A 14,979-nucleotide genomic window follows, 5' to 3' on the forward strand; every position below is an offset into this window, starting at 1 on the left:
TTCTTTACCAGCTGAGCCACAAGGGAAGCCTCAGAATACTGGAGTGGGTAGCCAATCCCTTCTCCAGTGGATCTTCCAACCCAGGAATCGAACCTGGGTCTCCTGCATTGCAGGCGGATTCTTTACCAACTGAGCTATCAGAAAGGCATTAGGTAATACCCTTTCTGGATGACATCCTGGGAGCTGAAATGGAAACCTCCTCTGTGTCTGCTTGGTTCCTCCCTGGGGGCTTCCGAGGCTGCATGTGACACTTTCTGCTTTCCCACAGGACCATGCTCCATCTCTGCCGTCTTCACTGTAACCTTGAGCACGTGGTCTTTCTCCCTCCGCCTCCTCTTAGGACTTATTATATGGGAAATAAAGAAGTGACTAGAACAGTTCCTGTTGTCAAGGAGCTTCACATCTTGAGAGGAAGGGAGAGAAGCTGTGTGGAAATGATTCCTATCTCCTTGGAAAGGTACATTGCAATCGATGTACCCCTAAAGGAAGCCGGTTTAATTGTTGCTACTGGAATACAGTGAATCAAGTCAAGATCTATGACGTGCTAAGTTGGCATCTAGAAAGGAGATTTATGATCAGTGTATTCCAGTTTAAGACAGAAAACTAGAATTTGTTAAAATCTACTATGTGCCAACAACCCTAGACATGTTAGTTCACTTAGTCCTCGTTATCAGTCTGGGAGGTGCTTTGTATTTGTATTATGCTTGTTTTAGAACTTTCTTTCTTTCTTTCTTTGGCTGCACAGGTCTTAGTTGTGACACATGGGATCTAGTCCCCTGACCAGGGATTGAACCCAGACCCCCTGCATTGGGAGTGAGGAGTCCTAGCCACTGGGCCACCAGGGAAGTCCTTATCTTCGTTTTACAAATGAGGAAATCGAGGTTCAGAGAGGTTAGGTAACTTACCCAAGGCCACACAGCTCAAAAGGAGCATAGTCATGAATTAAGCTGCTGTTGGTCTTATTCCAAAGTACATGCTTTTTACTACTCAGCAGGCAGATTATGGGGCTTCCCTGGTGGTAAAGAGTCTGCCTGCCAGTGCAGGAGACACAAGAGACAAAGATTTGGTCCCTGGGTCGGGAAGATCCCCTGTAGAAGTACTTCCCCTCCAGTATTCTTGCCTGAGAAATCCCATGGACAGAGGAGCCTGGAGGTCTGCAGTCCGTGGCGTTGCAAAATAAATCTTAGTGCCCAAACAACAATGAGGCAGATTATGAGCACTTTTGCATTTGAAAGATTGTTTGCAGTTGGTAAAGTCCAACTTGACTGAAGCGTTTAATATCTCACAATCAAAGGGACCTGCAGGGCCGTCTTTGAGAGTCCTGCTGGTTTTGACCTAAGTGGACAGTATGGCTTAGAACCAAAGAGCTTGCGCCCAGCACGCTCTACGTGGTGAGATCTGAGTGGGGAAGGGCTGGCTCTGAAGGGTGAGCAGCAGGCTTTATTTTTATGAGTGGAGTGACCAGTGTGCAGCAGCCAGGGAGACGCAGAGCTGGGTGTTATCTCAGGAAGTGAGATCCAGCCATTCCAGGAACTAATAACTGTTGTTGACAGATAGGAGCTCTGGGTTTAATTTAAGTAGAGGTGCCTCGTTACTTGACCAATAAAAGGCAAAGTGCATGGTGCTCAGAAAGGAACAGCGGAATCACTGTGGACCCAGAGTTAAGCTGGACACAGCACTCTTCAGGGTCCCCAGTCAGTGCTGGTGAGCTTTTTTCTGTTTTAAAGGGTTTTTGATGTGGAGCTTTTTTTAAAGTCTTTATTGAATTTGTTACAGTACTGCTTCTGTTTTGTTTTGTTTTCTTGGCCCTGAGACATCTTAGCTCCCTGACCAGGGAATGAACTTGCACCCCCTGCATTAGAAGGTGAAGTCTTAACCACTGGACCATCAGGGAAGAGCTTTTTTTCTTTTTAATATTTATTTTTTTAGCTTCACCAGGTCTTAGTTGTGGCACATGGGATCTTTAATGTCAGCATGTGGGATCTAGTTTCCCGACTGGGGATGGAACCCAGACTCCCTGCATTCGGAGCCAAGAATCCTAGCCACTGGACCACAGGGAGACCCCCCTGGTGAGCTTTTAAAGTGAAATGGATTTTCTGCCACTGGGGCAAAACTTTTGATAATTCTATTCTTTAAAAAGTAAAGATAGAAAAAGGTCACTTCAAGGAAAGGCTGGTGCTAGCATATTTTTCTTTGGAAGGGCTGGAGTCTAGTTTAATCCCTGCTTTAATCTCCAGGAAAGAGCTGGTCGGGCTGTCAGAGAGGGGACACTGTCCAGACCCTGGGGGCTGGCCAGCTGGTTGGTTTGTTCTTCCTCTGAAGCTGCAGTGAGCCTGGTCAACCTCCTCCCTCCGAGAGACCTGGCTTCAGGTAGCATTCTTAAAATGCTCTTGATTTTCTCTGTCTGGCTAGAAATGTTTGTTTTTAAGTTTGGGGCTCTTCATTTGCTGAGGCTGTGTTTTCTTGTCACGGCAGCTCTCGTTTTGGTAAAATGCTACTAAGGAAGAGCCCAAGATTTCTAACCAAAAGGTTTGACATGTTTGGACAAGTGGACACCATTAATACAAACAAAAAGAACTTGAAAAAAATGCTCCCTTTTTTGAAATCACTAAAAGCCACGATTCACTTGCTTAGGGCCCTTCTAAATCTAAAATTGTCTCAAATGTGACATTTTGGACATTCTCTTGAGCTCATCCTGCCTCAGTTTCCAAAAATATAAAATGAGAACCATGCTATGTGCATTTTTAGGGCCATGGTGATGATGAAATAAATGTAAACATAAACCAAGAGAAAGGTCTGCACCAAGTGAACCTAATAATTGATGACTGTTACTTTGATTCTTACGTAAAATGCTCTTGGGGTTTTTGTTGCATTGCTAAAGGAAATGATAAAGATGTGAATGAAGACAATAAATGCTTTTAAATCCCAGACACAGTCTCTTCATGCAAAATGAAGACAATGGTACTTTGGCCACATGACTGCTGGCACAAAATAGATGCTAAACAAATGTTGGTTTTCTTATTCTTTCATTCAAATTTGGCCCCTAAATATATGTGTGTGCTAAGTCGCTTCAGTCTGACTCTGCAACCCCTTGGTCTGTAGCCTACCAGGCTCCTCTGTCCATGGGATTCTCCAGGCAAGAATACTGAAGAGAGTTGCCATGCCCTCCTCCAGGGGATTGTCCAACTCAGGGATCGAACCCATGTCTCATATGTCTCCTGCACATGGGTTCTTTACCACTAGCGCCACCTGTGAAGCCCCATATGTATGTACGTGTATATATATATATACATATATACACATCTATTTATAAATTGCATAATGGACTCCAGTATATTCTTGTGTTATAAAATATATACTGACAAATAATATCATGATTAGAGAAAATAGATATGAACAGGGGTTTTTATATTTTCTTTTTTGTTCTCCTTGGATGTAATTCTGCGTCTGTGTGTGCATGCATGCTAAGTTGCTTCAGGCGTGCCTGACTCTTTATGACCCCATGGACTGTAGCCCTCCAGGTTCCTCTGTCCATGGGATTCTCCAGGCAAGAATACTGGAGTGGGTTGCCATGCCCTCCTCCATGGGATCTTCCCGACCTAGGGATCAAACCCACGTCTCTTATATCTCCTGAATTGCAGGTGGATTCTTGACTGCTGAGCCACTGGGGAAGCCTGTACTGTATATGTAAACTGTATATGTAAGTATTGTAATAGGGACTTTATAAGGTCAGTCATACGATGGTTCAGTGAGTATGGATAGAATCTTCTATGAATGGGTGCCAAGTCTCTCCAGTCATGTCCAGCTGTTTACGACCCCATGGACTGTAGCCTGACTGGCTTTTCTGTCCATGGGATTTGCCAGGGAAGAAAACCAGAGGGATTGCCATTTCCTCCTCCAGGGGATCATCCCAACCCAGGTATCGCACCCCAGTCTTGTACATCTCCTGCATTGTTAGGCGGGTTCTTTACCAATAGCACCACCTGGGAAGTCTCCTATGAGTATTTGCGGGAAGGCAATGGCAATCCACTCCAGTACTCTTGCCTGGAAAATCCCATGGATGGAGGAGCCTGGAAGGCTGCAGTCCATGGGGTCGCTAAGTCGGACATGACTGAGCAACTTCACTTTCACTTTTCACTTTCATGCATTGGAGAAGGAAATGGCAACCCACTCCAGTGTTCTTGCCTGGAGGATCCCAGGGACGGGGGAGCCTGGTGGGCTGCCATCTATGGGGTCACACAGAGTCAGACACGACTGAAGTGACTTGGCAATAGCAATGGGCTCCCAGAGCACCAACAAGAACGTTTAGCACAAGAGGATGTCTGGTTTTGGGTGTGTGTGTCTGCTTAGTCTGGTGAGGCCAACTTTCCAGTGCTGTCCTCTGAAAGTTTGGAAGAATGCTGTAGCTTTCTGTAAAACTGGGAAATGCCTTGTCACCACTGGCGAAAACCACTAGCAGGTAATGGTAATACAGATTTATAACCCATCAGCTGAGGATGTCTGAGATTTTCAGTTCTGCCAGTTTAAAGTTATTAACACCATGTTTCATGGAAGATTCTTCAAGATGGGCTTTTAATTCCAGACCAGGCACGAGCTATGTGACATTAGACAGCTGTCCCAACTTCTCTGAGCCTTAGTTTCTTCATCTATAAAGTTAGGATACAGACAGGGAGAGAAATAATGATCTGATAGGACTGTTGCTAAGATTAAAATCACTGATGCTTACAGTGATGCTTAGCAGGGTGGCTTGCCTTTGCCGGAGGTCTGTAGTTCACCTGATCTTCAATTGCTCTTCTACTTAGATTCTGTGGGACATCTGCATCAGTTTTTATGACTGCATTTTATTTTTTAAAAGTAATCTTCAATTTTTAATAAAAATAAACATGCTCTCAGTCCAAAAAATTAAATGTTATAGACATTAAAATGAAAAGTAGGACTTCCCTGGGGGTCCACTGGGGAAGGACTCTGCTTCTATTGCAGGGGACACAGGCTCAATCTCTGGCCGCGGAAGTCAGGGCCCACGTGCTGCTCGGTGTATAATGTCTGTACTTCTTAGTGCATATACAAGTTATGTTAATACTGTATTAATGTGCAATAGAATTATGTCTAGAAAATGTATGTACCCCAATTAAAGAATACTTTACTGCTAAAAAAAATATTAACCATATGTCAGCCTTCAGTGAGTTAGAATCTTATTGCTGGTGGAGGGTTGGAAATATTGTGAGAATTACCAAAAATGTAACCGAGACAGGGCAGTGAGCAAAGCCTGTTTTTTGTTTTTATTTTTTTATTGATGTATAATAAATCTACGTGGTTATGTTAGTTTCAAGTGTACAGCAAAGTAATTCTGTGATATGCATATTTATATATAGATATTCTTTTTCAGATTCCTTTCCATCCTAGGTTATTACGAGATATTGAGGAGCATTCCCTGTGCTATGTACTAGGCCCTTGTTGTTTATCTAGTTTATATACAGTAATATATTTATGTTAATTGCCACTCCTAATTTAACTCCACCAGGCCTCCTGCCTCCAGGTATTCCCTCCAGTTTTATTCCAAACATCTTAAAACATGACCTTTATCATTATAAATCCCTCATTCTGAAGCCTCAGGGTTGTCACCTACTAAAGCAGTGGGCTTCTGTGGTGGCTTAGCAGTAAAGAACTCACCTGCCAATGCAGGAGACCCAGATTCAATCCCTGGGTCAGAAAGATCCCCTGAGAAGGATATGGCAACCCATTCCAGTATCCTTGCCTAGAGACTCCCATGGACAGGGGAGTCTGACAGGCTGTGGTCCATGCGGTTACAAAAGAGTTGGACATGACTCAGCCACTAAATAACCACAGTAACGACAAAGCAGCATCTAATTTTTACTCTTACTTCTGTTTTTTTCCACCATAGTTCCATCTTCACTACTTGTCGAAAGCCCTCGTTTTCTTTTTCTAGAGCATGTCTGTATTTGTGGAGCTTTCTTGACTTTGTACCCTCCTGTTTCTTTCTCAATTGCTAGTCTCAATTTTTCGCCAAAAATACCCTACTTTTTCTTTTGGCCTATTTTGGGTACCAGCCCCTTTGAACCATTCAAGTTCCCATTGATTCCCCTGAAGACCTCCGCTCCCCCACCTTACGTTGTAGAAATTATGGACTATAGTACTTTTTGTCACTTGTCATTTATGATATGACCTGACATTCTTTTAATTTATTTGGCTCCATCTGATCTTAGTTGTGACATGCAGGATCTTTAGTTGAGGACTGTGGGATCTTGTTCCTGGACCAGGAATTGATCCCGGGCCTCCTTGCATTGGGAGTGCGAAGTCTTAGCCACTGGACTCCCAGGGAAGTCCTGATCTGAAATTCTAGTCTTTTCACATGCCTGTTCCATTTAGCTAGAAGTGAATGATCCTGCCCTGACTACCAAGTGCTCTGCTAGGCACCTTCATTTTCTGTCTCTTGTATATCCCATGATGACCAGGTGGTCCTTCAGAGTGCCCATTTTACAGATGAGAATACTGAGGCCTAGTGACTCGCTTTCTCTCTCTCCATCTCACACCAGGCATCTGTGCATTAAGGTGAAGGCCATGGTGACGGGCACTGCTTCGGATTCTATGGTTGAAGAGCATTGCCCACCAGTGTTGGGAAGGGCTGGGCCAGGCCGTGTTGGGAAGGGCTGGGCCAGGCCTTGGCAGGCAGGCAGCGGAGGGGTGGGGGGAAAGGAACCCCCTTGGTTTGCAGACTGGAGTCACTGCAGCAAGACGACATTGCAGAGGCAGTGCCCAGGGAGCAGCGGTCAGAGCCCAGCCCTGGAGGTCACAGGTGTTGCCCTGGATCCACAAAGCATGGAGGAGGGGTTCAGCTTTGGGGTTTGGCGTTGAGCGAGGCTTTTCTCTCTCCTGACTTCTGACTCCCCCATCTGATGGTTGGGGGCTCCTCGCAGGCCAGCGAGCCCCAGCAGGGCCGGCATCTCAGCCTACTCTGCCTCTGATCCCAGGCTCTGCCCCCGGTGCGTGGTCTTGTGTGTGAGCTGGAGCACTGCTGGGGTGGGTAGAAAGTTCCCACGCTGCTCGATGGTGGTGCAGGGGGACAAACAGCAAGGGCCACGACGTTGTCAGATGGTTCTCACACTCTTCCTCCATCCTCAGTTCCCAGCACTTGCTTCGGCTTTCAAATGCCTCATTGGATTGGGAGTGGGGTCAGTTTCTCTCTCCCCCTGTGCTTCTAGACTTTAAAGCTTTGGTGTGTGCTTAGGGTTGTAAAATGAAATTTCCACTTTTTTGAGTGTGAGCACTCTTTCATGTTTTGTCCCTTTTGTGTTTCTCCCTCCCTCCCCCAACCCCTCTTCCACCCTCAAGTCTGTTTTCTGTCCACAAGACTTCTTGCAGGTTGTTTTATCATCTCCGAGGCTAAGATTCGGAACCCCATCTTTAAACTGGGCTTCATAATATCGCTCACGCGTGTTGAGCAACAGAACAAGCCTGGTGCCTGGCACTCGGAAGCCGGACAGTGTTCATTTTCTTTCTTCCTCTTTACGGCTCTGTCCAAGGCATTGCTCTATCTTAACCCCTAGGGTCCTCCAGGCTCAAGGTACTGATCGGGCATCTGGTGCACAGGACCTTGGGAAGGAAGAGATGTTCTGGATGCCCTGAGCATTTCTTTCAACACTCGAGCATGCTTCTGCAGGGGCTCCTCGTAAAATGGGCCGGACTTTAAGCTGCTTTCTGTGCGTTAAGCTCTTCAGACAAAGATCTATAGAAACAGGAGCCGTTCGTGATGTTAATTGGCGGCAGCTTTCCATGGACCACCCCGAATGGAAATGCAGGCAAGGGCCCCCAGATGTGGCCAGGAATCCCTCTTTCTTGGATTGAAGGATGCAGCCAGTCGAGAGGAAACGCAGACGCAGAGCCCTGGAGCCTCTTCTGACTGTTCCGGTGGCTCTGCCGCTGCCCTCTGTCTTTCAGGAGCACTTTCTTTTTGTTGGGGCTAATTCCTGTAGCAACCCCTCCCACCAGCTCATTTCCCCAGGCTGTAAGCTGGGGCTGACCAAGGAGGTGTGGCGGAGCAGGGCGGGGAACCTGTGCTCAGGAGTTATTGCCATAAGCAGGAAGTGTTTGTTTCCATTTACTGTTAGTTGGAAGAAGGAAGGCTGGACCTTTCTTCCAACAGAAGCAGAAATCAGCCTGAGGACTGATTTTACCCTCATGAGGGGAACCAGAGCTCCTTAGGGCACCAGTGGTCCTGTGTTGAAATTGCTCAGCCGCCTATAGCACGAGGACTCGGAGAATCTCCTACCTACCTCTTAAATCAACGTGATCTGTGAGGTGGTGTCTGGCATGTGAAGCTAGTCTCACAACTAGTGTGGCTGGCTGTGTGTCACTGTAATGAAGCAGGAAGCCCGTGTCCTGAGGTCACATCGGGGCTTGCATCTTCTGCAATTTTTTCGGCCGCACCAAGCAGCTTGCGGGATCTTAGTTCCCTGACCAGGGATCGAACCCGTATCCCCTGCTGTGGAAGCACAGAGTCCTAATCGTTGGACTCCCAGAAAATTCCCCATCTTGTGCTATTTAAAGTCAAATATCACTTTAAGAATCAACGGACACACGAAATAGACGAGAGCATAGAAAATCTGAATAATCTGTTTTCATCCCTTTAAGAGTTTATCTTTTCTTATATGATAGCAGATTTGTAAAAATCCATACAGCATCTGTCTAAAAGAAACCCTTAACAAATTTCAAAAGTAGTTTTAAAGGCCACGGTTGTGATTATCCAATGAAAATTAGAAATACATAATATAAGGCTAATCCTTCTTCCTCTCAAATTTTGACTGTTTAGAAATTAAACCTACATTTCTGGATAACTACTGGGTCAAAAAAGGAATCAAAAGGGAGATCATAAACTATCCAAAAAGAAACGAAAGGGGACCTCTTTACACTAAACCTAGGGCTCACAGCATAAGAAGCACTCGGGAAAACGTATAGCCTTAAATATCTTCACTATCAAAGCAGTCATATGGAAAATAAACATGAGGATAAAGTAGTCATTTTAGGAAGTTTGGTGAAAAGTATAACACGTTAAACTAAAAGGAAACAGGGCGATCTAAACAAAAAACTAAGTGAAATAGAAAATAATCAGAACACATTAGAAAGGAATATACATTTAAATGGCAGTTCTTGGCCAGGACTAAAATAGAGATTTAACCATATGTCTGATCCCAGAGAAATGTCTGCGCGAGTATCTGAACCTTCCCTCAAGGGAATGCGATGCAACCATTAAAATGGTTCTGATAGCCTTTGTAGGAGGATTGGGGGAAATGTTTATGTCAAATGAGAAGGGCAGAATCAAAAAGTTTATCATAGAGTAATAGAGCCATGTGGATACAACCTTCCATTGTCCCTCCTGTTTCCCAGGGAATGAAGTCTGCAAAGAGTACATCAGAGTATCAGAGAGAATGGAGTATTGACAAGTGCTCAACGCAGAGGCAGGGTGCAGACATTGTCTGATGGAAGGAAGGACCACATACTATATGATTCTATTAACCTGTGTCTACAGACATTAGGTAGCTGGCTAGGGCTGGAGGATCGGGGACTTGGGGGTGACAGCTAAAGGGTATGAGGTTTCTTTTGGGGATAAGGACAGTGTTCTAACATCAGTTGTGTGATGCTTGTACCACATGTGAGTATACTAAAAACCATTTATTTGCACCCTTAAAAAATTGAACTATAATTTATTTACAGGGTTGTGTTAGTTTCTGGTGTATAGCAAAGTGATTCAGTTATACATATATATGTTCTTTTTCATATTCTTTTCCATTATAGTTCATTACAAGATATTGTTATATATAGTTCCTGGTAGGAACTTTATTGGAGGAGGCAATGGCAACCCACTCCAGTATTCTTGCCTGGAAACTCACATGGATGGAGGAGCCTGGTAGGCTGCAGTCCATGGGGTCGCACAGAGTTGGACACGACTGAAGTGACTTAGCAGCAGCAGGAGCTTTATGGTAGGACCTTATTGTTTCTCTGTTTTATGTGTAGCAGGTGAATGGGATGGTAAGTAAGTTAGATCTTAAGCTGCTGCTGCAAAAAAAAATCACATTGATTATCTTGGGGCATGGACGCAATGATTTTCCTCCTGGTTTTCCACCCTCTTCTCTAATTCCCAGATTTCCAGATGTAATTCTGTATTATTTGTCTAACGGAAACCACGATAAAGTAATAAACACGTAAAGCAAGAATGTTCCTAATTGGCCTTTTAGCAGAGGAGGCAGTGATGGGCAATCTGCTAACCTTCCTCCTGGGAAGGTGAGCGGCAGCTGGGTCCAGTAATCCTGAAATCGGGGACCGGTTGTCATGGATCGCTGCGTTGTCGGCTGCCGTCACACACAGAAAGTGGCGCAGGGCTATTCTTCTGCAAGTCAAGGAGAAGAAAACTTTGTTTTTGTCTGGAGTCTCTCAAAAGCAGGATCACCTCTCAGGGAGAAGCTGGGGGCGTTGCTGTGAAACCTGTGGACGACTGAGAGCCAGTTTCTAGTAAAATCTCCTAAGAGGTGTCAGACTCTGCTGAGTGCTAAATTAGGGAAAGCTGTTACTTATATAACTTCCTGTAATTGCCCCGCAGGAGCAGTCCCTGAAAGCCACCCGCTCCTCCTCTTGGCTGAGCGGGGGATATGGGCCCTCCCTTCCTGGCAGCCCGGATCTCTTCTACCTTTGGGCTTCATGCTCGAGGGTCAGGCTTTTTAACTGCAGCTGAAATGCCATTTTAAACAGAAGACTCCTCTGTCTCTTTTATAGATGGGAAACTCGTACGCTGGACAGCTGAAGACCACGCGGTTCGAGGAGGTCCTGCACAACTCCATCGAGGCCTCCCTGCGCTCCAACAGCCTGGTACCCAGGCCCATCTTCTCGCAATTATACCTGGAAGCAGAGCAGCAGCTTTCTGCTCTAGAAGGTAGGAGATGTTTCTGTGCCCTTCACACCATGTGTGGGAATGTTCAAGATGGGACTTGAAACTCTTTCCTCTTCCACTTGGTATAGCAACCAAGTGGGTCTGGCAGAATGGAATTATTAGGAAACAGAAAGTTGCATGTGTGTCCTTACTTGGCTAAAACTCAAATTTAAGTCTCAGCCATAAAGTTGCAAGGAATGAGATAATTCACTGGACTAGTAGGAGAAAGAAAGGCCGGTGTTAACTTGTTCTCAATTGGTCGTTACTTAAACTCATGAAAAGTTTTCATGGTCTGACTTGGATAAGTAAGACATTTTAACATATTTTCGACCCTCAGTTATATATATAATTTTTTCTCTGTGATTTGTGGCCCTGTCTTTGCAAAGGAGTGTAAGTACTTTTCCATGTGATAGCAGTAATGAAAGTCCTCTAGAAACTGTTAAAAGCCAAGAATAAACCCTTATGAGTTTGGTGTGTGCCAGCAATAAATTATCTTCGGGCATGGGGATAAGTTTGGGGTTTACTTAATTATCCAGAGAATAAACTGATTGTATTTTTCAGTCTTCAGTTTGTTTTTTTTATAGTCCCACATATCTTCATGACCAAAGTTGCCCCACCCCCTTATTTATTGCTGAAGAAGTTGTTTTTGTCACTTGTCTTCCACTTGAAGTTACCTGCAGACTTCGCTTAGCTTGCTCTGGGTCTGAGAGAAAGTAGATTGTGGTCAAAAGCAGGAGTCAGGAAACCCAAGGGTTCTCTGGCATTCACATCCAAGTACCAATGATTTCTGGCCCAGGAAGTTTTACTGTGTCACCGGGGGGCATTTGAGGAATAACTGGGGCATCTTTTACAGTCCATGTTTTTGACTAGCTGAAAGACTTGTGAAATATGTGTTAAATGATCATTGTTAACTTCTTACAGTATCGAAAGGCTTAGCTGCTAATGGTAAGTGAACAGTAGTACTCATGATAAGTACTCATGGTCAGCCCTTCTCGTTTATGATACGAAAACCAGCTCAGGCCCTCTCTATCATTTTCCCATTTGTCTGGCAAACAACATAGAGAGACCCTCCTGGATTTTGTTTCTCTAGCGCTGGGAAGAGTGGGGAGGGGGGTTGGCGAAAAGGAGGAGATGGTCGATTTGCTAAATGTCCCTATCAATTGAGCACTCAGCTTGAGCCCCTGGTTTCAGCATCATAGAACGTGGTGCAGAGGGTTTGTTTGGTCTGTCTGTCTCTCTGTCGGGATCTCTTATCTTATTGCTGTCCTTCCTCAGACAGTAACATTAAGGATGCTTTTTATGACCAGGGCGCTGGTATCCCAAACACCCCTAGATCTGTTAACATTTTCTCTATTTGCAAGGGCAGTTCAGAGGAGCCCTGTTACTTTGTTCTCCAAATTAGGCGTATGACCTTTCCTAACAGGGAAGAAACCTTTTTATGTATTATTATTATTTTTTTTTTAAAGGAAGGCCAAGCAAACCAAACAAATGTACCCTTCAAATTTGGGATAAGTGTTTATTAAACAAGATACAGGTAAATTCCTGTCATCCCACCCACTCAGAATGTCACACAGTTTCTTCTTACGTAAAGAAAACAAAATTTATTCTAAAGCATCAATACTTTTATACACCATGGGGTGAAGTGATGTCATGACATCTCTAGATTCCCATGGTTGAGTTTTAAGATCCTAAGCTCCCAATACAGTTGGTTTTATCTAAGGCCATTTTAAAGCCCTCATTCTGCCGGAAGACTTTGGTAAACAGTCTGGTTTAGTCTGGCCCTGGTTAGGAAGTCTCCTCAGGCTTGCTGCTGGCTGACAGATTCCATCAAAGACCCTGGAATGTCTGATGTAGACCTTTGACCTTTAATCCCACTTTCTTAGCGGAAAGCAGATTCTTGGCAGCCACTGGATTTTGAGCCCTTTCTTTGACTTTCAGAGGCTTAAGACCCTCCTCTTTCATTCTTTCCGAGAGTCTGCATTCCTGCTCTTTTTGGTTGAACAGAATAAACGTGCAGACATTCCTGTGCATGCCCTCCAAGCTCCGAAAGCCTGGCTTTCTTTCCCCTTTTCACTCTAATTGTTGGCTCTTTGCTGTCCCCCTGCTGAGCCCTTGGAGGTGAGACCCTGGTTCACAGACTAATCTTGATTTTGCAGAGCCTTCCAAGCCACCCACTCCGTAGGCGGCTAAAGGGTGGTTTGAGCCCCTGTGGGGACTGTGCTGCATGGGTGGCACTTGGGGTCTGGGCGTGACTCTATACCTTCTGCTAAAACCAACCACGCCTGCATTTAGTGGCAGGAAGAAGCGTCTGAAAGAGGCTCTGGTGTTTATCCCTTCAACTCCCTTTGTGTTCTTCCTGGGTAATCTTTTTACAGTCTCCCCGCCACCTCTGTATCCTCCAGTCCTAGAGGGAGGGAGACACCAGGAATTCTTGCTTACTTCCTGCTGTGACCTTCCCAAGGTCATGGGCCTGGGCTGGCCCGAAATGTTCAGTTTCTTCTGCCTCTTGTCCTTCCAGCACCTTTAAAATAGGGCTTCCCTGGTGGCTCAGATGGTAAAGAATCTGCCTGCAATGCAGGAGACCCAGGTTTGATCCCTGGGTCAGGAAGATCCCCTGGAGAAGGGAATGACTACCTACTCCAGTATTCTTGTCTAGAGAATCCCATGGACAGAAGAGCCTGGCGGGCTACAGTCTGTGGGGTCACAACGAGTCGGACATGTCTGCGCGACTAACACCTTTAAAATGGTGACCACCCTGAGGTTACGCTCCCAGTGCGCTGTACTGATTAAATCACCCTTGGAATGTTCTGTGCAATGCTGAGGGCCGTATTTCCCCACAGAGACTGTCACAGCTCAAGGTGACCTTCTATAACCACCCATCTTAAAGAGGCAGGATTTGATGCACAGAGAGGTTAAGTAACTTTCCTGGGGCCACACAGACAATGGCAGATCCAGGGACTAAACTGGAGTTCCCAGATTCCTAGTCCGTTTTTCTGTTGCACATGATTTCATCATTAACCGGAAAACACGTCACGCACTGAATGGGTGGGTTGAGAGCCAAGGGAGGTGAGAGTAGAAGAAATGGCAGCAAAGGGGCTGGCACGGGGGGAAGAGACACAGAAAAGAAAGACGCAGCTGTCCCTGGCCTCGGGTATCCAAGCATGCTTGTAGCAGCCCTGTTGTGTGAAGAAATCTGGGTGCTATTTATTAAATGACATTTAGTGATGTAGTGAAGTCGCTCAGTCGTGTCTGACTCTTTGCGACCCCGTGGACTGTAGTCTATCAGGCTCCTCTGTCCATGGGATTGTCTAGGCAGTAGTCCTGGAGTGGGTTGCCAGTTCCTTCTCCAGGGGTATTCCCAACCCAGGGCTCGAACCCGGGTCTCCTGCATTGTAGACAGACGCTTTACCATCTGAGCCACCAGGGAAGCCATTAAAAGATAGGCAATTTGAGAAAGACTTTTTACCCAAAACATCTCTTAAAAGAAGTTTGAAAACTCACTGATGTGAAACCCTTTTTCTCTAGCAGGCTGGGCAAATAAGGGATGTGTGTGTGTGTGTGTGCGCGTGTGTGTGTGTGTGCGCACGCGCGTGCTCTGTGTCTACGCCAAACAGTTGGGAATTACAATGATAACGGAAAAAAACAGGAACAAACTTTTTGGCTAATTCAGTGGTTTCCTGAGTGCTGCCTCTGTGTGTGTGAGACATTCTGCTTGGGGCCTGGATTCCTGAATAACAGCAGCACCCCCGGCCCCCCAGGAGCTGACCATGTGGGGAAGGCCAGCTCCTCTGCTGCGGAGATGGAGAGCACGCACGAGGAGAGTGGGGTTTCCCTGGCCGATTGCTGGCTCTCCTGGCCCGTTCCACATTTGCCATTAGTCCCAAAATACTATTTCACTTAAAAAGAAAAGTTTCCTATAGTCATAAAGTCGCTGAGAGGGCCTGGCCCTGTGTTGGTTCGTTTTTGTGTGTGTGACAACTTCTGGTGTGTTTATATTTCTAACAATGTGTACATCTAGTTTGCCCTTGGGGATAAATAAC

At 45.5% G+C, this 14,979-nt stretch overlaps 1 protein-coding gene across 1 annotated transcript in view; it reads left to right on the forward strand.

The window, feature by feature from the left end:
- The first annotated feature begins 10,785 nt into the window (after positions 1-10,785).
- The window catches only part of GREB1 (growth regulating estrogen receptor binding 1), a 67,322-nt gene continuing 63,128 nt past the window's right edge, over positions 10,786-14,979 (forward strand). The window contains exon 1 of the mRNA XM_068978410.1: positions 10,786-10,942. Within this exon, the coding sequence (XP_068834511.1) occupies positions 10,786-10,942 (157 nt within the window). The remainder of the gene's footprint in view (positions 10,943-14,979) is intronic.

The sequence above is a fragment of the Capricornis sumatraensis genome, chromosome 1 (assembly GCF_032405125.1).
Source record: "Capricornis sumatraensis isolate serow.1 chromosome 1, serow.2, whole genome shotgun sequence".
Lineage (NCBI taxonomy): Eukaryota > Metazoa > Chordata > Mammalia > Artiodactyla > Bovidae > Capricornis > Capricornis sumatraensis.